This window comes from Anser anser, assembly GCF_964211835.1.
Source record: "Anser anser genome assembly, chromosome: 9".
NCBI lineage: Eukaryota > Metazoa > Chordata > Aves > Anseriformes > Anatidae > Anser > Anser anser.
The window spans coordinates 27,053,797-27,077,695 of NC_139729.1; the positions used below are offsets into that span (position 1 = coordinate 27,053,797).

Sequence of the window (23,899 nt, forward strand, 5' to 3'; positions counted from 1 at the left end):
TCAATGTTATAATATTTCTGTATTTTGTTAATGAGCAGCATTTACATCTGAACAATTCAGCTGTAATCTCCTGGTGAGACTTCTGAGCATACCACAAAGGAAGGATATTACGTTAAATTACAAGTCCATGTCCCACTGAAGCCTGCACTTACCCAGCCAGGATTGACTGCTCGTATGGCTTGGGCAACTGAGCTTTTTGAGAAGATTGTGAAAAACCGTTCAATGTACTCAAGAGGAAAAAAAAAGTCAGCTCTTTGCTTTGCCCTTTTTTGCAGGAAGTCGTCCTGTTGCTTCGAGGTATTTGTTGATTATTTCTTCTTGAGTACTGGGAAAACACGGTTGATATTTACTGTATTCCATTGTATATTCACCCTTTCCCTGAAGAGTTGGAAAGAAAATAGTCAAAGTTAGGATGCTAAACGAGTAACCTTATTTAGCTGTAGGCCTCACCCAAATCTGTGAAATAACATGCAGCAAAAACTTACAACGAAGTATACAAGCACTGTATACTGAGGCATGTAGATGTAAGATACGAAAATAAACGAACAGTATCTGAACATTGTTTCTTTGATATTGTTGCTTTGTATTATTTACAACTCTGAATGTCTTCCCTCCCCGAAGTATGCAAGGATTTTTTGTCTGATAATTATACAGCTAGTGATAGCTACGTTAATTAAAAAACTGTTAAAGTAACAGTAATAGCTCTAATGATATTTTCCTATTCTTTATTTGTTTCCATTTTTATCACTTTTCCTGCTGCATGTATTAGGTCAACGCTGATGCAAATTAGCACACTTGGTTCACAGAAGTAAGAATCTTCTAGTGAAAAATCCTTAGAGTACTTACCTCTGTGCAAGACCGCAGCTCAGTGGCATATCCAAACATATCATTCAGTGGCACCTAAAATCCAAGCATATTATTCTTGTAGGAACAAAATATTTTTCCATCTACTTTTGGTTATCATCCAACTAATCTCAATTATGATATGAAGAGACAGTAAAACCTGTCAGTCTTTGTAAACAATACTGATTTTATTATCTGCTTTTGTAAATACCTCATATTTCAACTAATGTATATTCACAATGTATTTTCAGCAGAAAATCCCCATAATCTCAGTTTGAACGTACCAGATACTGGAGTGTGCCAAATTCAGTAACCTGCATCACCTAGCAAGAGATCACGACACTTGAAGTATCGAAGGCTGCAGCTCTAAATACAATTTACGAAGCAGGAGTGATGCACAGTATCGTTTGTCATTACTTAAAGCTTTGCTGAGAGGATTTACCCTACCACCACTGTTAGATGTACATTTCACATGATCTAACATGAGAACGAATATATTTTATAAGGGACATGAAAGGTGTGAAGAAAAATCCTTTGCGCTTATCTGCGATTACTACAGTTAATGCAGTTATCAGCTGAAGGAAGACAGCTGCCAAAAAGATCCCCCTTAACTCTGTGCATCACTATTGCTGCACAGATTTGTTTCACTCCAAGGCAGCACAGCCAGCCAGTCTTGACAAAAATCACGTTCTGTTCCTTTCTCTGACACTACATGATTTTAGGTTAATAAATACACTTCTCTGTAGCAGGACAGGTTTACAATAGGTTTACTAACACTGCACAATATGCTTCTACAAATGGAAAATTCATTATAAGCTTATCCGCTGAATAACTTGACTAAAACGTTTAAAATTCTAGCCAGTAAGAAAACCAGTAACAGAGTCAAAAGAAAACAGTGGAGAAGAAAGGGTCAGGAAGCAGCTACCAGCACATACCTCAGCATAGAGAGTAAAGTAACCCTCCAAGCCGTCTTGCCCTGTGATCACTCCATGCCGGCGATTAATTCCAGCTATCACTGCTCCCTGGAACTCAGTGGGTGCCATCACCTCCACGGCCATAATGGGTTCAAGTATACGCACAGTGGCATTTTCCATAGCTGGAGTAAAAAGAACATGAAATACACTCTTAATCCTATCTAAATCGTACCCATTAAATGATTCTGAATTTGGTCTTGCAAGAAGCCACCCAAAGCCACTCCTGTGGTAAGGCCAGAAGTGACAACTAAGACATGCTTCCTATTGGATCCAGGACAACAAAAGTTAGCGGGAACATTAAGCTGTGCTTTGCAAGACTGCATAAATTAACTTCCAACTAAATTCACAGGCAGCTATGTAAACTACAGAACAAGCCTGGTGTCATTCAGAATACCCCTATGGATAGCAAAGAACTGTTTAATGGTTAATGCTGAATGTTTCTTATTGGGGGGGGGGGAACAATATTGACTACCTGGAATTCCAGCCCCGCTACCTTTTATTCCAGAGATGGTAATGCTGTCAGGCACGTAGTTTGATAGAATGTTTTCATTTTTTTACCCTAATAAATATGAAGCTTTTGGTGTTTTTTTAATCTAACCTAGGAAAAAGGACTTTCTTCATACAACTATAAGATTACTTTGCCTTCCTCAAAATTTCTATGAATTCTTGCGCATATTCTGCTCTACGCAACGAGCCAGACTTTGAATATACGTATGGATACACCAGGCAACAAACCAACCTAAAGAAATGATGTCGTTAAAATTTGTTCCAACAATAAAGAAGCCAGTAGGACTACACATTCAGACTACTAGTTTTATACCTTGCTTTAGGGCTCCTTCTCCTGCTCTGATGAAAGAGAACTCGTTGGAGTCCACCATGTGATGTGCACCATCTTCTAAGACAAATCGGACTCCAGATATCTTGTGCCCTGACGTTAAACCTTTTTCACATGCGTCCCGAAATCCCTGTCAAGTAACATCTTAAAGTTAGTTTTTAGACTGAGATTAAGCTTTACAAAGATTGCTATTAACAACGGCCTATAAAAGACACTAAACTGGGTCACCTTAACAACAGAAATCATGTAATAAGATAGAAGACAAGGAAAAGGAAAGTACTCAGGACGTTGTTTTGTTAAGGGGCTGTATGATCAAAGACTGAAAGAATGCTTTACGTGGAAAATGACTACTTCAACTATTGGATTGAAAAACAAGATTCTTTTGAGACTGCGTGGTTTTTTTTTCCAGGACTTGGGAAAAATCTTGAAGTGTCGCATCATGGAATAATGAAAGAGTTCTTTTAGTTTGATTGAGGATTTCAAAGATCATGACAAGATCGAGAGAAGAGTATTAAAGTTGTATACGATAAATTATACGGTTACACGAACAGAAGCAACCCACAGAAGTGGAGGAAAAAAAAGGAATAGTTGGTAACTCATACATTAAGTTAACTTAACTACAGTTATCTATGTATTTGGTTTCAGAGAAATCACAAAAAAGTTGCATGTTTCAGAACCAAGGATAATAATTATACGGCCACAATCAGAAGCAGAACATGGAAATTAAAAAGCAGATTTATCAGAAGGAGGCTCGTTTTACTGTCAGAAACGAAAGCCTACCTTTCGTACTAAGGCACTGCTATGGAAATAGAGCAAGCACACGCTACCAAAGAAAACAAACAGCAGCTTCTAAATTAAGTGGAAAAGTTAGGAATGTAAGATATTAAGCAAAAGCATAGAAATTTGATTCTGCTTCCACTGAAATAATGGGAAAAGTCTCCTTGCCTGGGGCAAGACAGTCATAGTAAACGTTAACAGAATATTGGGAAAAAAAAAAAAAAAACCAAGAATCAGTATTTCTTATATCACAGACATACACAAATCGCTTTGTACCTTTTCAACAGCGGGCACAAATTGTTTTGGAACATTTGTGCCAATAGTTCTGTCTTCAAATTCTAATTTTGTGTAGTCTTCAGGATCCAGGGGCTCAAGGACTCCTATAACTTTGCCGTACTGGCCCGCTCCACCAGTCTGTTTCTTGTGTGTATATTCAAACCTAAAACCAAGCAAAAACCCCACAGAACACTATGTTATTCATTACAGAAGTTACGCTCTAACCATGGTTTTATAAGGAAGAAGTTACTGTTGTGCATTTTGCTCCACTCCGTTTAGCTACACTTAATCAGAAAGGCTGAATGTTGTGTGGCTGAAACAGCTGAGAATATTCAAGTGCTCAAAGGAGGAACAACGCATTTCTTCATCTTGCAAGCTGGAACCTACGAGCCTGTGCTGATTTAACAACTCAAAACACTTCTGTATATGGCAAGCAACGCTAATAAAGCCGGATTACCTTCGGGCTCCTTGCCTGCCTGAATCACAAGCTCTTATTTCCACGCGTACCCACGGTCTCCTCCCACAAAGTACTTTGATGTTAGGAGCACACTGGGCAAGAGTGATTAGGGGAAAAAAAAAAACACCAAACTGTGGTATACTTTTGGTTTTTTTTTTAAGGAAACTAGAGGGATTTGAGAGGGATTTAGTTTTTTTTTGCGATATTCAACCCTGGCTGTGTGGTTTCAGGATGTTAGGAGGGGCTATGGTGGTGGTGAGGAGGAGGAGGAGGAGGAGGAGGAGGAGGAGGAGGAGGAGGGCGGCTCCGGGACCGCTCCTCCCCACACCGCCGCTTCCTGCTGCCGGCGGGGACAGCCCTGCCGTGCCGGGCCGCCCTCCTCGCCCCTCCATGTCGCAGGGACCGAGCCCCGCGGCGGAGCTGCCGCCCTCCCACTGCCTCCCCGGCCGGGCGGCGGCGCTGGCCGCGGCCTTCATCGCGTGGCGCCGCGGGAGCCCCGGGCGCGGCCCGGCGCTGAGGGCCCTGAGCCGCGCCCGCCGCCAGGTGAGGCCCGGCCGCGGGGCCTGAGGGGGCGCGGGGCGGGGCGGGGCGGGGCGGGCGGCGCCTCCCTCAGCTGCGGGCACCCCCGAGGCGACGCCGCCCGGGGGCGATGTACGAAATAGAAGCTGTGTCCTTGCCCGCTTTGACAATGCTGCTGCAGTGACTGGGCCCTTCTCCGGGCAGACGGTGTTCCATCAAGGAAGCCCTACCTACAGAACCTCCGAAGCACGCTCACTTGGAGGAGGATGCTCTTTTTGCTGCTGTCAGGGAGACAAAATTCACCACAGAGTTGTTGGTTTGCCCCTAAGCCTGCTATAACCCGTGCTCTAGCAAAGCTAACACGCTTGCTTAACTGTAGATAGCCGGTCCTGTAAAAAGACTTAATGCAATTCCTAACAAAATGCAAAATGTATGCGGTGTAAGGAGCCCAAGTAAGATTCTTGTCTCAGAGTTTAACCAAGCAGTACACGTTACAGGACAGAATCATACCGGGATACCAGTGTGCAAGACTAGAAAGGGAAGAGGCGGTACTAATCGGGTTCTGCACCAGGTGCATGTTGAATGAGAAATTTTGACAACGGCTGGAAAAAAATAAAAGAATAGCTCAGCTCTGTATGCATATTACAGAGTGACGCTGCTGCGGTCTGTTTCATAATAACTAGAAACTTTTCCAGAATGCAAAGAAATTCAGCATTTTACAAAATAAATGTTCTTAATGTTCTCCTTATTTAGGATATTGATGACGTCGGGCATAAATACCATCTGGAGTTTGTGTTAGAAGACATCTTTGAGAAAGTGAGTTCAGATTTACTTCGTTAACACATTCTGCGGGCAGAAGTTGGCACTACTGATGTGTATTGAACAGCCAAAACTCCAGGCTGCTGATCTTAGCCAAGGCCAGTGGACACACCATAATACCTGGGGATTGTGTTTCAGATTTTTCTACATTGCAAATCAGAGGGAGGGGGAAAAAAAGGCTGAATTTTACCAAAAGGGAATCACCACTTCCTACACCATACAAGCCCTGAGCATCTGATGCTTACTGCTGTGACATCAAATTGAGGGAAATGACAAGGGCATTACAATGTCATTCAATTTCAAATTGAAGTTATGAGAACCCGTGACTCCACCCGAGTAACACGAGTGACATTCTGCACAACCATTGCCTTACAGAACTCTACAGAAGGAAAAGTGCCTTTAAAGTATATCCACGGAAATGCTATGAATGTAATCTTGTCTTAAATAATCACAAATCTCTGTGGGCCATACTCTAAGAAAATAAAAAAATACATTTTAAAATGCAAATTACTAATATTATACATGCATTTAATCAAATATTAATACCTTAATTAACTCTGTAACAGGACAGTACTGTTAACTGCACTGCTGAGGTTCTTTATCATCTGGGCAACAAAAACGCTGCTCCAGATGTGCAATTTACAATTGAAGGAGAACTTAAGAACACAGATGAAGCAGATAACCTATTCTACAATCGAATCAAGAGCCTGAAAAACGAGCTTGTGGCAGAGAACGTACCAGGTACAAAGAAGGGACCTGGGTGAGAAAGAAGCGAGAGAACGTGTTCCATGGCCAGAAGCAAACCTGAGCTAACGTGGTGGTGGTCCATGATCCACGTGGGAGCCCGTACCATAGGAGCTGGGACCAAGGGGGATCGGGCCGTTAGCCCTTCTCTGAATACACGCTTCCTCCTTATTCCGCATGGTGTGTCAATTACAACATCGCCAAGTTCATTCATCAGCTCTGAACTGCAGAGCTGATACATGATTTGCACGTGACTGCTCCTTGAAAACCGTGTTACCTCTTAACCTCTTCTTTATCTGTTCCTGGTAGCACACCAGGTGCCAAACTGCACTGCTCTGGTCTGCGCTTACTTTAGAGCAACCCCTGCCTTGAAGACCTTACAGAATGTGTGTTAAGAGGAAGAAGTGGGGCACAGGGGTGGTATAGCAGCTATTCCAAGATCATATAGGACTGTAACATCAAGAAACATCAGCCAGGTCCCCCGAGTTTTAGCACCAGACCCTATCTACTAAGCTGTATCATCCCATTAATGACTGCGACTCCATGAATCTTGCTTGATGTGTATTTTTTGCTTTGTTTCCCAGACAGTTACGGCAATGTGCCCCCAGAAATGGAGCCCATCAGAGCGCTAGCCTGGGCTGCCTCTGGCTACGTGATATGGCAGAACTCAACTGAAAATACTAAGTACCAACTTGCCCAAATAAAACACGTGAAGCAAGTGGTAAGTTACCATCAGTGCCCTGAAAGAAATTTAATATTCAGGAGCTAAACAATTGTGGCATGTACCGAACTACAGCTGAGGCAAAGTTCTTAAGCAAGAAACCTCAGCTGTGTCTCAGCTGCTTGGTCTGGTTCATTTTGAAGCCAGTGTTTAAGCTTTTTGTTCCACCTGCCCCTTTCCTCTACCAAGTCATGAATGCTTTCATCGATGGACTGCCTGTTTATTTAGACTACTTCTTCTCTTCCTGAATTTTGTTTCTAGAAGCAGTCTTCTTGCGAGAGCAGTATTCTATGCTTATTTAGTTAAAATAAAAATTTCCTTTCCACTTAGGGGTCATCCCTTTGCTTACAGTTTTACATTACTCCTGCCTTTCATCTATAGTGCAGGCTGATCTGCCAGTAATCTTGCACCTGCACAGCAGGCATTGGAATAATCTTGATTTACATCAAGATCTAGCAATCAGTCACCATAATACTGCATGACATCTCTGCAGTACCCAAGATCTAGCCAAACAGCAATGGGCTGCATCTCAACTTCAATAAAATACAATCTACGTTGCTTTTTGTTTATACTATTCCAGTCTCCATTCATTTGCTAGTTCAAATGCTAATCAAGAAAGAAAATACTGATTTAATTCCACACAACTTTTTTTCCCCAAACTTATCCTTAGTAATGCTGCTTTTTACTTGGGGGGAGTGGAATAAATTAATTTTTAGATGAGACATTCGTATTGCAGGAAAGCTTTTTTTTTTTTTTTTAAAGAGTTAAACGACCCATTTAACAATTTCTATAACACTTACCTCAGGGTGAGCTTTCTACCTGATGTTTAAAGTTCAGTCAATTGGAGCATTGCTCCTAGACTTAAATCATCATGATAAGCATCAATTAAGTTTATGATACGGAAACTGCATTCAGGAAAACACATCACAAGACGGCGAGGGAACGGAATACCTCAGGATTAAATGTTTTATATTTCACTATTTTTTGAGTGATGACAAGTACTGTGTTAATCCCGAGCAGCTAAGCTCAGAAATCTACCCTAAGCTCAGAAATAAATACAACTGTCAAATCTTAATGCAGCTATTCAAACTGAGTCAACAGCTGCCATCATCAACAGGCCTTGAAGGCTTTCTACCTGGAAAGGCAACCTGTTTTCAGAAAAGTTACTATCAGAGCAAAAATGTTTAATTTAATAGAATTCTGTAGATTCTTTCAGTTCTACTCTATTCAAACAGGCGAAAATATACTGTGAGTTAAGAATAATTCCTACAGTGATGGTCAACTTTAAATGTAGTATGTAAGCTAGATCTGAGAAAGCGGACCTCCTGTTTAGATTTTCAATATACTGGGTTTTCTTCCGTAAAGAAAGACTTTCAGAGCCCAAGTATTTGTCCACCCAGCACAGCCAGTGAATTCTCATGAAGTTTTGGGTATGAAGGCAAGGCAGAAACTCATTTTGGGAGCAGGATTTGTTAACACTTTGCTCCTTCTGATGGCTATCTTAAAGTAGTTCACAGATGGTGCAGGGCTACACACGTGCAAGATTTTAAAACCCTCTTTAACAAACCAGGTGAATTTAAGGATAAGGAAGACAAAAGGCTATTAAGCCAGCTATAATCTTTCTCTAGTAATGTTGTTCCTTCTGCCTGATGAGTAATTATGTAAAGAGCATGTTCCAAAGGTCAGTAGGTATTCTGTTATTCACTGATAACTTCCTATGCATTATAAAGCATTTGGAGTGTCTTGTAAATCTTACTCTGTTGACAATTTTATTCATGAATTTTCAAGCTAAACTGACACCTTATAGAATCAGATATTCCCTTTCCAAGTAAGTTCCTAAAGTTATGATGTGTCTAGCTTCTTTAAAGGGGGAATTAGCGTGGTTTTAAATGTTATCTACAGTCTCAAAAGTGATTTTTAGAGTTCACAAACAAAACATTATTGTTTTACTGTAATGACTAAGCTACATCTGCTTTATTCATTAACATGAGCGGCCAGTTTCATCTGAAATGTATCAGAGACTTTTTACTATAACCAAAGCGAACTGTTTCACTACTTTTAAGGAAGGGGGAAGTCTTAAGTTCAGCCCTTTTCATCTTATCTTTCCAGAAAAGAAGTGATGAGTATCTTGAATTTGACTACAAGATTCTACTTCATGAAAATGTGTCCCAGGTAAAGTCTTATTTCTAAAAAGCTTTTCTGTTTTGGAGACTGCCAGCTGTGTAATGTCCAACTTGGACATGCAGATGGTGGGGCGTTCACAGATTTGGTGCCTGGAGGTCAGCTGGTGAAACGGGGGAGGTTAGGGCAACGATCACCCATCTGTCTCAGCATTACCTGCATCTGTCCCTATGCAGGCAGGGGAGAACAGGTCTCCAATTTGTGTCAGGAGACTAATTTTCAACCGATTTCCTGCTGTTTCTTGCAAATGGCAGAGGTTCAATACAGTGGTCATTCACAGCTCCCTCCTCTTGGGAAATACTATTGGCCAGGGATAAAGGGAAGAAGAAGCTGCCAGCATCCTGGACTGCTTAACTGCATTCTGGCTGGAGCTGTGAACAGTGCTCCTGCAGGAGAACTTAAAACACTTGAACAATTCGACAGGACTGTGTGTTGTGCTGCTTATTCTGCAGCATTACTGGTACAGGATCAACCTAGTTAAAGCCAGCCCAGGTATGGCTGTTAGAGCAGTCAGTTCCAGTTCGATATTGTTCAAAGAAAACACCTTCTCACTTCCTGCATTTTTACTTTCTACCCACAGGAGATTATTCCCTGGCAAATGACAGTTCTTTGGCATCCGCAGCATGGCACAGAAGTAACACAGAACAGCCGTCAGCCACAACACGTATAGGACGACTGCAGCATCTGATACAGCAATGGAAGAAGCTCAGATGCTACCATAAGCATTTCAAGAGGGGGATATGTAAGTCGGTGGGGTGGACACACAATAAAGCTATGAAGAAAGAGCCTTTGTTCAAACAAACATTTTCCCCTTCTATGTTGTGCTTCAGTCTGGCACTTTCTCTACTTTGTAGTCAAATTCTGTGTCAAAACAAACAAAAAAACTCCGTTGTTGCTAAAAAGAATACTTACGGCACAGGTGCAGATATGTTCTCTCTAAAGGCAACTTTTGGCTTTCCCATGGTGCAAGGGCAACCATATTCTCTGTCCATTCGCTGCAGGAAAAAAAAAAAGAATGAAATAGAGTTGTACCTACACCACAGCAATAATTTTATTACAAAACTTTTTGAAATGAGAAACTTGATCAGGGTTAACCAGTTTTTCAGTTTGGGAGTGGACTGATTTGGGAAGTTTCTGTTTTTGTCTTTTACTTTCCTTCAAGAAAACAGTGTTAAAAATTATGTACTGTCGTTTTGCAGTCATTCATGTTTAGGGGCTATTGCTTTACACAGGGAAAAGCAACCATGTGATTATTTTATTCAAGTTTACGTCTTCCAAAACAAAAGCCATCTTTTCTTCAGTCTTTCAACATTTCAGATACATCTGCTGTATCTAGACTAAAATCCAGAATAGGTATCAACTTGAAAGAAACAAATAAATCACTGCAAGTAACTATTCCCTCCTGCCTGCATCATCTCTCATTATGGAATGATACCTTTTTTTAAAGGTGGAAACAGAATATTTCTCTTTTCTTGTAGGAAATAATTAACAGTAAAATTCATTATAAGCAAAGGCTGCTAAAGCAAAGTATAGTGCTTAATACAACATTTTAATGTCTTTGAACCAAAAAAAAAAGTAAAAATATTCTAGACAGAAGCTTCATTTAAATAGATTATAAGCCTTCAAAATAGATCCACTAGAGAGAAAGAGTCTTCAGAAGTGGACTAAGAAGTTAAGCATTTCCCTAAGCAGCTATTAGTGGTCACATTAATGCCGTGGTACTTTTTGCTAGGAAAACCTCAAAATAGCTGTAACATGAGAACCATGATTTACACTAAAGTAAGTTTAGTTGTGCACCTGCAAAGAATCCTGCAAATTTGAAGAGACCTAAAGTACTCAATGCCAAAATCACGCCTAAAGACTGGCATCGATTATCCTATCTGCAGATGAATTTTTGTATAGCGATGCAATGTCTCCACCAGAAAGGAAGAATTGTTGGTTGGCAAAATAGTCAAAAGCAGAGTCCATGGATTCTGCTTTCCAAATTACCTGGGCATAGATTTCCAAGTGCAGTTCTCCCATTCCAGAAACAATGGTCTCTTTGCTCTCATCATCAAAATGGATTCTAAAGGTGGGATCTTCCCTTGAAAAGCGGCTCAGACCTTTTGAAAATTTATCGAGGTCATTCTAAAAAACAATTACACATGCAAAGCAAACATTAACTGAACATCCAGAAGTCACACAAAGAAACCAGAAATTTTCTTGTCGACTGCTTAGCACTTCTAATCTCACGAGATTATTTTCTGAAACAGCCAGGCATTTAGAGCTGCGTTTATTTCTCCAGTTATTTGAAGTCCATGTTTACCTAGCTCAAAGACACACATGTTCTTTATGGTTAAGTAACACATCATTCAGGTAACGTGGATATGTTCTTAAGTACTTTCAAAAGAATATTTCACAACAATGCTCACCTTAGTCTATACGATTTTGTATTTGACTGCTAACCAGCACAAAGTAATAAAAGCGGCAGAAAGAAGGCAACTCGGTCAGAAGAGGGTTGATTCACAGGTTCCTACCTTGTTGGAAGGCTTCATAGCTACCGAAATGACAGGATCAGGGATGTGAATTGATTCCTGCAAGTCATGAAGGAAGAGATCATTCAGTCAGGTTTTGCTACACCTAGTGACACAACTTCTACAGAAAATGTTGATCACAAGAACTCTGAACTCATCACAAACAGATGACTGCTTTACTTAGCAACCTGAATCTAATATCATTGTGTAAGTACAACAAAATTATGTAATTCTCCTCAGGATTGCTACAAGGCTATGGCTTAATAAATGCCATGCTGCCAACCACAGCATTTCCAATACTTACCTAGAGGCAAGCTGGTCTCTGTATGGATTCACACTACTTCTGACTCTGCTTTCCATCAATTTTTGTAAATGTATGTATAAATAAAAATGATATCTTTACATCTGTATACAAATACATAGCTCAGTAGTATCCAGTTACCCACGGACAGCAAATGATGCAGTAATGCTTCCAACAGCCCTGAACAGTTTGACAACACTGCAATAGTGGATTTGATGTCAAGTGTAGTAAACAAATGTGCATCTCTTGAGTGTACCATACTTCTACATATACAGCCTTCCTGAGGTATAACAATCACAAAAAATATTTGCAGTTGTGAATACATCAAAAATATTTAAACAGGATAAATGATTTAAAAAATTTACAACAAAATCCTAGTAAATTACTGTACGTGATGAGGCGTACAGATGAGGGGGCATACTCACCATGGAGATGTCAGTGCTCGTTTTATCAGTGAACGTATCCCCACTAGCACAATCAATTCCAAACAACGCACATATGTCTCCTGCATAAACTTCGTTTACATCCTTAGGAAAGAAACATTTACTGTTTAGAGGACACTGAAAAAGATATTAGTGTATTACAAACTACATTTGGTTTTAAGCAGAGATATAAACACCATATTTAAAAGCCTAATGTTAAGCTCCTTTTTTTTCCCCTATCCATTTCTTCAAAGCGAATGCCCAAAAAGTGTATCTCAGCTTGGATGCTAACTTAATGTAAGGATGCAAAGCAAGCAACAAAACATTTTTACAGGCAGTCGTGATCCAGCTTAAGTTAAGGAATAGAGTTAAGGAATTTTAAACAGGAATGGGTTGCATTTGCAGCAGTTTGAGAATCAATTTTCAGTTTAAGAATAGTGTTCAATAATCACATGAAAGAAAACTGCTCTGTGTTTTGCCAATCCTATTTCCCTTTTCCCACAAGCATGGAACATGGGAATAATACCACAGCTAGTTTTCTTTAGCTGTCATCTCAAAGCCATCTTATAATGCTTCCCGGGCAAAGATTATTCCACTTCAGTGGGAATAATACACTGAAGATCATTCAGTTTCTTGTAGACGTCTATTAAATGCTACAGGCAAATACGAATTAACATCAAAAGCAGAAATTTGACATACCACATCATTCAGAGATACCTGAAAAGTGAGAAGCGTGTTTAGTAAGAGCATCTCAAAAGGTGGCCCGTGTGCCTGGACTGCCCCTCACTCACCTCCATGTTGTCTGAATGCATTCGGACAAGTCTTTGGACACGCACTCTCTTCCCAGTCCTAGTGTTATAAATATAATCAGACTTCTTCAGCATCCCCTGATAAACTCGAAGGTAAGTTAACTGCCCGAAACGGCCAGCCTGAAATCAAAATTCATTAAAAATCAAACATAATCCTTCTGGGAGTCAAGACAACTACTATGTGAAGTATGATCTGCACTGACTGACCAAACGATTCTGTTTTGAATTTACACACTAGATACAAAAATGAAATTTTGTTTAGCATAGTCTCAGCTTTCACTTGGCTCTGAAAAGGAGCTTGACATTTATTGGCTATTTTCTTTACTTCACCAATTTTAGCAGTGCTGAGCCTTCCCAACAGAGGCACACATTAGCTAACAATTTGGTCAGCCACTTTCCACATGAAAATCTGAACTGCTACTATCTGGGCAGCAAGCAACCCATTTGGTTAAAACTGTATTTTTTCCTTTTTGTCTCTCTCATGTTCCATTATTTTCAGCTTAAACAAAAACTGGATTTTTCTCTGAAAGTATTGAAATAAGCCAAACTTACCCCAACAAAAAACACTTTCAGGTTTTAACTAAGAAAAATAAGAGAATTGTGAAGTATTTGAGGCCCACAATCCATTTTAAGACTTCCAAATCTGGCAGTGTCTGATACATTTGTGGATATTATGGTTGGAAACCAGGTTCGTGTTTTCTACTGTTCTCTACTGTTTTTGCTGCATTGGAGAAAAACATTAAACAGCTTACCTCTAGTTTAAAAGCGAGGCCTATAAAAGGCTGGGAATTGTCTCGAGCAGAGTTCAGTAGGAACTTGGCTTTGTCCTCAGAATCCCTTAAAAAAAAAAACAGGAATGGAAATGGAGTTTATGTTAAGAAGAAAACACAGCAGTCTCCTCTAAACACAAGTCCAGTCTTGGAAAGTCCCAAGGGCCCTCGGTTTCACAGCTTTATAGCTGAGGCTTAGAAGATGCTGGGTTGTTCTGTTCTTGCATTTGCAAAACAGGAAGGTTTCAGTAAGTGCCAGCAAGGGGATTATCCACCAAAACACAAAACAAGAGCACGTTACATACACTGAATTGCAGCTTGCATGTCACAGGTTAACTTGTCTGTACCGGCAGGTACAGAAGAAGGCATATAACAGGAAATGGTCAGCCAGCGGCTGACCTAAAAGCAGCTGAACATGCCAATCTTCGAGGCTTTGCAACGCAGCTTTGTAGTAAGACTGCAATGTGGAAGCAGAAGCACAGGGAAGGGATGCTGCAGAACTCCTCTGCCAGTGCCCACAAGCCACATTAGGCATTTCAGCCCGTCCCAGCAGGCAGACGTTAACATGTAGGGAATGGCCCAGCAGCAGCGAGGACTCAAAAATTCAGGTGACCGCTGGGAGAAAGCCATAAACTGTATTTATTAGCATCATTTCTATTTAGCTCTCATTGAGCCTGAACAACTCGAATGCATTAAGAAGGCCTGGTGACCACCCCTAAGCCACGACTGGAATGTGAAGGGCTGCTTGCTGCCTCTGATGTCGGGTTTCATATTTCTTAATTGTGATGGCACATCTACTTCAACAGCCACGTCCAAATGAATAAAACATCAGTTAACGTATTTCAGATGTGCTCTCTCCTCTAATGTAGGCATGATTTCAAGGGTTATCATTAATTTATAAGAGCTGTCTCAGCATATAAATGTTACGTTTGAAAAATAGTTAGTGCGCATTAGAAGTACAAGTATAAACAGCAACCCTGCAATGACAGGTGAGCTCTCCTACTTTTGGAATGTGGCGCAGAATTATAATTGCATTAATTAATGCAAATGGTAAATGGCCGTGTATTTTGTTACTGAAGTTCCCCACTATATATTGCGCTGCTTTCAAACCTTATTCTAAGACCTCACCGAAGGTTAACGAACGTACTTACCCCTGGTTAAGAATAGCGTAGTTCTCAACTTCTGAAGGATTTGGGAGGTATTCCAAGACAGCATCCAGCAGTGGCTGTACTCCTTTGTTCTTCAAAGCACTTCCCACAAGTACGGGGGTAAAGGACTGTTTCAGTGTTGCTCTTCTGATTGCAAGCTGGAAAAATTATCAGTGCATTACTGGCCTTCTGCAACAGCTTCAGGAGTCTGATGCAGCACCAACGTGAAGCATTCCAGACATCCCCTCCATCCACGCTGGCTATCTTTACTCCTGCAGTAAAGCAGCCACTCCCACAGCCTGCTGGAGCCCCCCCACAAAAGCCCCCACGACACCTTGCTCACTGGTATCCTACTGAAGCGAGAGAATTCCCCCCCACGCCCTCCAACAACCTAAATTCAACTTAGAATTGATAATGCTTAAGAAATACAATGGTAACCCCAAAATATTCAGAAAAAGGTCCTTGATTCTGCATTGATAAAGTCAGGATTCTTCAAGTCTGTCTAAGGCCTCTCATTCCCCATATTTAACTTCATTGGGAAACAATACACGGATATTTGTGAAAGCAAGATGAGACGCTTCAGCTTCTCTAAAATATGGAAAATTCTGCTGAAAGAGAAATTTCGGTAGTACAGAGATATTTGGATAAGTGTCATGCCCAAGGAATCACCGTTTTTTGATGAGAAGTTTTTTAACACCACAGCAGAAGAACCTATTCACATCCATCTGCAGTTGCTGAAGTTGTGTGGCTGCCTCGGGAATCCTTCCAGGATCTCCTAGGGGGCTGAGAAAAAACCTAATGGCACACCAGCCTCCTGCTTACTCAGTGCCTTCCACCCACGCTTTGCAATGTCATGCGATGCTTAACGGAGCACCAACAGCTTCCAGAACGGCTTTTATCGCTGCTGTCTGTAAAGGTTTGGAAAGGTGGGCAGGAAGGAACTAACCCCAGTCAGTTACTGAAGCCAGGACTGCTTCCTCGGCCTCACCTCTCCCTGCCACTAGAGGATGCCACCTCCCCGCGGACACGGCGGCCTCGCTCCAACCGAAAGCAGCTCCTGCTTGCTTTGATAAACTGAGATAAATGGATTCTCCTCAACAGACTAAGATATATCACATCACCTAACCTGGAGTTATTTAGAGAACCTGAAGAGAGAAGGCTCAACTATCTTTATCAAGGGAGAGCGCAGCGTGGGCTGTCTGAGCCAAAAGTGACAACGGAAAAAAACAAAAACCTTTGACAGAGCAAACATAATATCCTTCCTTAAAATCATTTTGAGAATGAGGTAAGTGTTTCCTTCGATTTGTTCATTTAATGATTTCACAAAAGTGATACAAGGAAAAAGTTCCTACATCAGCACTTCTGCTCCTTTGGCCCACGTCTGCTCTTACACACTGCAACGCTGCAAACACCCCTGAGCTGATGCCCAGCGTTTCTATTTGGCCACGTGTTTTCAAATAGAGCAACGTGACTGCAATTTACCCTCACCAACAATTATCTTTGGGGCGGGGGAGGCGCCCTTTTACTTCCTTACAGAGATTATTGTCACCCCGTGCCCCACTGAGCAGCTGGGGCACGTCAGCCCCCTGAGCGCAGCGTTACGGACGGCAGCAAACCGGGTGATGTCGAGCCAGCTGATCTGCAGCAACCACCGCGTGCGAGGACTGTGCCATCCAGGAGCAACACTTAGCATCATTCCTACGAAAAGATTCTTTTCAGCAGAGACTTGGCTGCTGGCCACTGAAAGAAAATCCATCTTCGGGGACGTATTAGTACGAATTAACCTGCGCCTGCAATGCTACAGCCATTATAGCTGTAATTAATTGGCTTTCAGAAGTGGGAAGCAGATGCATGCTGAATAGACAAATTCATTTTTGCAACAGATTTTCATCCCAGCAGGAGCTATCAAAAATAGCTCGGTGCTCAAAGTCTGCCACCTCTCACGGTGCTGGTGTACTCACAGCTGTACCGTTCCCTCCTCTAGGTGGAGGGCTGGTCCCTGCAGGTCTCCAGAATTGCTATTCTATTTCTATCTTTACCTAAGAGAGACGGGCTGCTTTGAAACATGAACATAAAATAATATTTGATTACCAGAATGGCTAAATGTATGGTTATATCAATAAGAGCTACATTTTTTTGGTACTTCTGAAAAAAGGCCCTTTGCTTTTACACCTCGAGCCAGGTGGGGATATTCAGATTCCTGCCTACTCCTCACCACCAGTAAATCACCCAGACAGCCAAAAACAAGGCGCGTGGGTTGTGTTTTGTTTTTTTAAACTCAAACCCAAGGCCTGTTACAAAGTTAAAAATGATCAAAGTTTAGCGGCCATGAAGATTCAAATTAATTACCCCTGGGGGACCTGCAGCGCCCACCAGCTCTGAGCAGCTGCCAGCCCTCCATATCCTAACGGATACAGTGGGCAACTTCCAGGAAAGCAAGCAGTGCGAATCTTACCAGGAAAAAAGGACTACTGCACAAAGGCAAGCAGGCCCTGCCAAGGAGACAAATGCTCAGAAGAGGACTTCAATGTCACAGCTCTGTTTAAAGTAACACTCTGATCACACCTGACCCGAGCCCAGCTGGCCTGGCGGGCTCCGCTCACAGAAATAGCTCCTGCTCCTAACACGTCTCAGCTCGGCTCGGCTCCTGCAGCTGCCCGCTGAGCACCCAGCGGGGAAAAGCAAAAGGAGGTGGGAAGTGTCACGTCAGGCAGGCTTCGGCCCCCAGTGAGGCTCTGTGCAACGCTCCGCTGCTCTAAGACAAACTGACCTGAACTTCACCAGCAGCTCTCTTAGGAAAAGCAGTCTGCCTGCGACACTTCTGCCACGGCTACCGGCACTTCACACAGCACTTTTGTAGTTATTTTTTATTTATTTATCACATGAAGGAACTGGTCCCCTGTGGCAGTATTCAATCTTTGATTAATAACTGTTAATAGCAGCCACTGGAAGATTAGTGTTCAAGTTGACTTCTGAGAGTAGCAAGAGGTAGCGGCAAATACTCAAACACTTGCACCAAGCGTGAATTAACTCAATCTGCATGGCCATAACACAGCTGAAAGGGCAGAAAGCGACCACGTTGGAATTGTGCCTGCAATACAGCCCTCAGTACGGCTCCCTTATGCTACCGGCTGTCACGACACGAAGCCCAACAGCTCGCTGTGTGCCAACGGCTGCACGTTGTTGCCCTGAGTTGCACACCCATTGCGGGGGCTGCGTGGCGCATGCCAACTTGCTGAGCAGTGCCCTAAGGTAGCTGTCCTCAGGCCACCCCCCGCTCACAGCACAGGAAAAGCGAGCCCACGTGTGGTACAGGCTGTCTCTGGCTGACTGGGGTAGGCAAGCTTTTCTGCCTGTCCTGACTAAAGCTAACACCACAGTCATTAGTCATCTGCAGTCCTCAGGGAAGGGACTGCGATCCACGTAACAAGCCGTTACAGGACGTGCAGGTCGCCAAGCCTGACACAAAACAGCCTAAAACAAAGAACACGTTTGTGTCTACTCTCCAGCCTCCACTGAACAGTGTAAGCAGATCTCACCCAGGAGCAAACGGCTGCAGGACCTGCAAAATAACGCAGAGCTGCAGCAGCTGGGCTTCGCAGGCCTCCCCACCACGTTTTGTTACGGGGACATGCACTTGAAAAAACAGTGATACCAAACTGCCCTGGGAACAAACAAATTTCAGTCTATGACCATCTGATGTAGGAAGAATAGTGTTCTTCCTCACTTCTGTGCACATCTCTCTGTGTTGGCATGTTTGCCATTTGGTATTTAAAGTATTTCATAAAATAAATCACGTACAAGCCTTCCGCATCTTTCAAGAAATTAGTTTTTTCTTCTCTTTTGAAAATCTTTTTTTTGACCTAGATTCCTTTCCTCTGGAGTCTCCAAGTCAAGTCATTCCCATTTCTTTCTAGTGTACTGCTCCTTTTACCCCAGATGGATGTCATCAACACAAATACAAATCAAGGCAGGATTTCCTAGGCCCAAAGAAGACTTACAGCATCTCACAACTGATTCACTACAGGATACGAGGTAAGTCACAGACATCAATAGCTGCACTGCAGGCAGGTAACAGAATGGCAAAAACAAGCAGATGTACCTTAGAGGTAAGCAAATGGCTCAAAGGGACACCCACAAGCTCAGACTTTCCAATCAAAAGCCAAATTTGGAATGGGCCCTCAGTAGGGATTGGACTGGGAGTCCACCTGCAGGAGGTGACGTCCTACAGAACTCAGCCAAAGAGAATTTCTTCAAGACTTCAAGAAATGTTTTAGGGAGAAGGGAAAAAAAATCAGAAAGAACACGACATTAAGAAGAAACACCATAAAGTTACCTTTAAGTCTGCAGCTGTAGGGATCTTTTCTTCCAAGAACAGCTCCCCAAGTTGATCATCCGAATTAGCAACACACTCGATCAATTCCCCACGCCGATCTGCAGCCTCTGCTCTAAATTCAGCTGGAATTTCATCGTACCGAACAGTCTGGCTAAAAACACACAAATAATACAACCACTCTGAAGGAATACCACATGGGCCAGCCTTTCAATCAGCAGTCATCGTGACGACCAGCTTGACCGAGAAAAATTTACCGTTGGCATGGATATTAAAAATAAATAAATAACTGCATTATTAACTCGCTATCTTTGATGCTTTGATGGTTTAGCAGGAAAGCGTTCTTCCCACTCACGGTAGGAGTTTGCAAGGCTGCAGGACAACCTGATCAACAAGCTCACCCACATCTTATCTTCATCCCAGTAAGCTCACGCCAAATCTACACTATCTGCTCCGTTATGAAGCAAGTCTCCTAGCTCGCTGGGTGGCATGTATTGCTACCACCCCTTTACACCGCCGCAGTTAGCCAGAGATTCATGCTGAAGCGACCAGTCACTAAACCTGACTGCAGAATCATTTTGCGGTAATCTGGAGAGCTCAGCCCTGGCACAAGCTGCATCCCTAACTTTCCAAACAGCAGACTTCTTCATCTCTGAAGAAAAAGTATAGGTAGCATCACACATTCAAAGAGTGACTTCAGCACAAGAAATATGCAAGTTCCAAACCTTACCCAAATGCACCATCAAAATATATAGCTCTTTCTTCAATTAGATCTATAACTCCTTTAAAGTTTCCCTCCAAACCAATTGGAATCTGAACAAAAGCTGCGTTGTGTTTTAACTTGGATCTGAAAAAGTGAGGAAACATCGATTAGTTGAAGAAAAAACAGTCACTTCCATACATGTGCTCCAGATAGTCTTTGAACGACACCCCATTCCTACACCGTATCCCCATATTCTGTTCTTTTAGCAGTGCCAAAAACTACCAATACTGATGAAAAACGCCTAGTTGCATTTTAACCTGAGTAACTGCCTGACTTCTATATCCCAACAGATACAGTGAGCAACTTCCATGGGAAAAAAGGCAGCACAAACTGCTTTCAGATTAATTACTTGATTACGGGAGTTCCTTCTCCCTTGCTGCACATTAACATATGTATCGCACAGATGAAGTTAGGCACAGAAAGGTGGCAGGTAAGAGGCACGCGGAACTTCTGGTATTTGAACCAGACACTGCCCAACCTTGTGTCATTGCCCTGCTGTGAGCTACACGACATTTCCTACCAGTACCTAGGAAAAATTAAAAGGCTGTTTTTTAAAGTGGCTCTGAATATAGTTCCAGCATCAAAATAAACACCAAAAACCCAACTCTCAGACAGTACAAGTCTGGGCTGACGCTAACATTTGTTTTGCTCCCATTTTCTTGACAAAAGGGAGAGTTGTTATAGGTCAGAGTAAGATTTAACCTCGAGCCATGCATTATCTCCCAAAACGGGATTACAGACTCCACAAGAGAATGTTTTCAATATTTTTAGTATTAATCTGCTATGTGAACAGTTCAGAATTACTTCACAGGTAAGTTAAAGTGATAGATACCTCAACTGCTGGACTGCTCTGGCTGGACTAGAGCCCTGTCTGTCCAGTTTATTGATGAACGTTACAAACGGCACACCGTAACGTTTCATTTGCCTGTTCACGGTTATTGTCTGGCACTGAACTCCTCCAACAGCACAGAGAACCAGAATAGCTCCGTCAAGAACTCTCAAAGATCTCTCTACTTCAATTGTGAAGTCTACGTGTCCTAAATAACAACAACAACAGAAAAAGTTATTCATAGATGATAAAAAGTAGTAATGGTTTTCTCACAGCTGCAGAAAACAGCAACACCCAATGAAATCGGTCTCCAGACATACCGAATCTCAAGGTCAGTCACTAATGAGCACAAAGATGGCACCATGTTTTTTATATACGAAGGAAGAGCAACCCTGAAGCATTCAGAACTGCCATTACCTGGCGTGTCTATGATGTTGATGTTGGTGTCCTTCCACATGGTGTACGTTGCTGCAGACTGGATCGTGATTCCACGTTGCCGCTCTAGCTCCATTGAATCCATGACAGCTCCAACTCCATCCTTACCTTTCACCTTAGCAATAAATAATTAAATAAATAAAAATTATTCCAAGAGTTTACTGAGAATTCTACAGGAGCAGGAGTGATCCTTCATACAGTGAGCATCATCCTCCACGCAGCAATGAAAAGGAGATGTGAGAGAATCACTAATTCCTGAAGTGCAAAGAAGCTTGATTTTTTTGCAGCTTCATCTACTACGCTAATGTGTTTTGCTCTCCTGAAGATCATCACCCTGAAAGAGGTTATCAAAAATCTGCCACAAATTAAGCTTCACTGTTAATTTAATAAATTAATATATCTGAATGTAAAAACTATATCCTTATGTTCTCTCAGTTTCTCACAGCCTTCTCTGACAATATTAAAAGAAACATGTATCTCCCATGGTATATTTACCAGAGATAGGGAGAAGTCTTGAAATATGATTTTAAGTATTCTGGAAGAGGGAGAACACTGCAGCAAATGAGGGATCACTTTGATTCCCTTCTTCTCCATTTATTTTTAAAGGGGCATCAAGGACAGCGTGCCCACCGGGTCTGTAGGCACAGCTCCCTGACCCCACACAGCAGGCTGCAGATGAACAAGTCCCAGCACCGCTGCGATGGCACCCAACACAGCCCACAGAGAGCCACCCTGCTCTGGCATCCCCCGAAAACTGACCTCGTGCATTTGTGCTATCCTGCCAGTGTAGAAGAGGACTCGCTCCGTTAACGTTGTCTTCCCCGAGTCGATGTGGGCGGAGATGCCGATATTGCGGATCCTCTCGTTGGGAAGGATGCCTGAGGAGCAGTGCCTACAGACGTTCAGGAGAAACTGGAAGAGAGGATCACTGCTGCTTTAGGGAAGAGCAGATACAAACGCAGCTCAAAAAACTTCTGGTCAGCCTGCTCTTCTGCAGCAAATTGCTCCCAGGGGGCCTTTCCGAGCATCCTGAAGCCCTCCAGAGCCCCCAGGAACCAGGCAGCCCCCCAGGCCAAGGCCCGCCGTGTTGTCCTTTATCCCTATCCCCTTGATAGAGCCACTCCAGCTTTCCTCCGCCAGTCGGGCGCCTTCAGACCAACGAGGGACTTCTCGAGGTCGAATACAGACAACCCTTTTTTCCCAGAATTGCCACTTTTGGCCTCTTTTCCCCAATCCCCCTCCCGCCCCGTCACGGTCACGGTGCGGCCCGGCGCAGGCCCGCTCCCCCTCAGCGCGTCCCCGCGGCCGGGCCCTGTCAGGGCGCTCCCCGGCCCCCGCCGCGGCCCCTCGCGAAATGGCGGCCGGTCCCCGCCCGTGCCCCGCTACCTGCCCGCGCCGCCGCTGCTGGCGGCCCCGCGCCGCCCCGGCCCGCAGCGCCCGGAGCATGGCCGCCGCCGCCCGCCGCCGCCTCAACGCGACGCTTCCAGAGCGCGGCGCATGCGGGGCCGGCGCCGCCGGGAGCGGGGCCGGGAGCGGGGCCGGGGCTCGCTGCGTGCCCCCGGGATCGGGCGCCCCGGGGCCGCCTGAGGGGATTTCGCCTACGCGCAGCCCTCGGCGAGCGCCGGCAAGGAGGAGGCCTGAGCGCTTCCTTGGGTAGCGCAAGGGTAAAAGCGCAGAAAGCGGGGGTGTTCAAATATCGCCGTTCCCACGTTTGCCGGAATTCTCGGTTTTAAACCAATGCTGAAGCTGCTCCAGCCTCCTCACCCTGCCCTGCCCTCACCTTGCACGGGCACGTTGGGGAGTAATGGGAGGTGCAAGGCGGCTCCTGCTTTTGGGGGGCTTTGACATGTAAATGTGAGACCCTAAAAAGAATACAACTCATCTTCCCCCCAAAAAACGATATTGACTCAGATGAAAATAAGGGCTACTTATACTAGGGAACCATGGCTGTAGACAGGCCTGGGTTATGGCATATAAAGGCTCAGTGTGCACTTATGGGACTGTGGTAACCAGCACCTCTCTGCCTGAGGACTTGGGAGACAGCAGTGACTGAGAGGGACAGGAGAGTTGGCCTGCTCTTTAAGGGCTTCTTGGGACTGAGCTTATTTAATACTTTATGAAAAAAACGCACACTGGAACAGGCTCCCCAGTGAAGTAGTCACTGCACCAAGCGTGTCTGAATTTAAGAAGTGATCAGACTGTGCACTTAGTCACATGGTCTAAACTGGAAAGTAGCAGCTGGAAGAGATGACATTCTAACACTCAAATGATAGCTCAATGAAGTAATGTATATAGCAAATTTTATTTAAATATTTGAGAGTAGAGATACTTTTCTTTCCTGGTATAATCATAGTTAGTCTTTAATGTAAGAAACACTTGGCCCATGACCAAATGTTTTCTTGTTGCAAAGCTTTTTTTTTTTGTTTGTAG

General features: G+C 43.2%; 2 protein-coding genes across 2 annotated transcripts; one reads left to right on the forward strand and one right to left on the reverse strand.

Annotated features, from left to right (window-relative positions):
• Window positions 1–23,010, reverse strand: GFM1 (G elongation factor mitochondrial 1). The gene is made up of 18 exons (XM_083847963.1): window positions 22,856–23,010; window positions 22,229–22,381; window positions 21,452–21,584; window positions 21,038–21,242; window positions 20,173–20,289; window positions 19,446–19,596; window positions 15,113–15,267; window positions 13,944–14,028; window positions 13,174–13,311; window positions 12,386–12,487; window positions 11,663–11,719; window positions 11,136–11,273; window positions 10,059–10,141; window positions 3,706–3,868; window positions 2,638–2,782; window positions 1,779–1,939; window positions 847–900; window positions 1–378 (listed from the first exon to the last, which is right to left on the reverse strand). The coding sequence occupies exons 1-18, from the start codon at window positions 22,913–22,915 to the stop codon at window positions 247–249; spliced, it is 2,232 nt and encodes a 743-aa protein (XP_083704089.1). The 5' UTR covers window positions 22,916–23,010; the 3' UTR covers window positions 1–246.
• On the forward strand, window positions 4,165–9,948 carry LXN (latexin). The gene is made up of 6 exons (XM_083847964.1): window positions 4,165–4,705; window positions 5,435–5,497; window positions 6,067–6,241; window positions 6,829–6,965; window positions 9,075–9,137; window positions 9,727–9,948. The coding sequence occupies exons 1-6, from the start codon at window positions 4,241–4,243 to the stop codon at window positions 9,814–9,816; spliced, it is 993 nt and encodes a 330-aa protein (XP_083704090.1). The 5' UTR covers window positions 4,165–4,240; the 3' UTR covers window positions 9,817–9,948.
• Window positions 23,011–23,899: the final 889 nt, after the last annotated feature.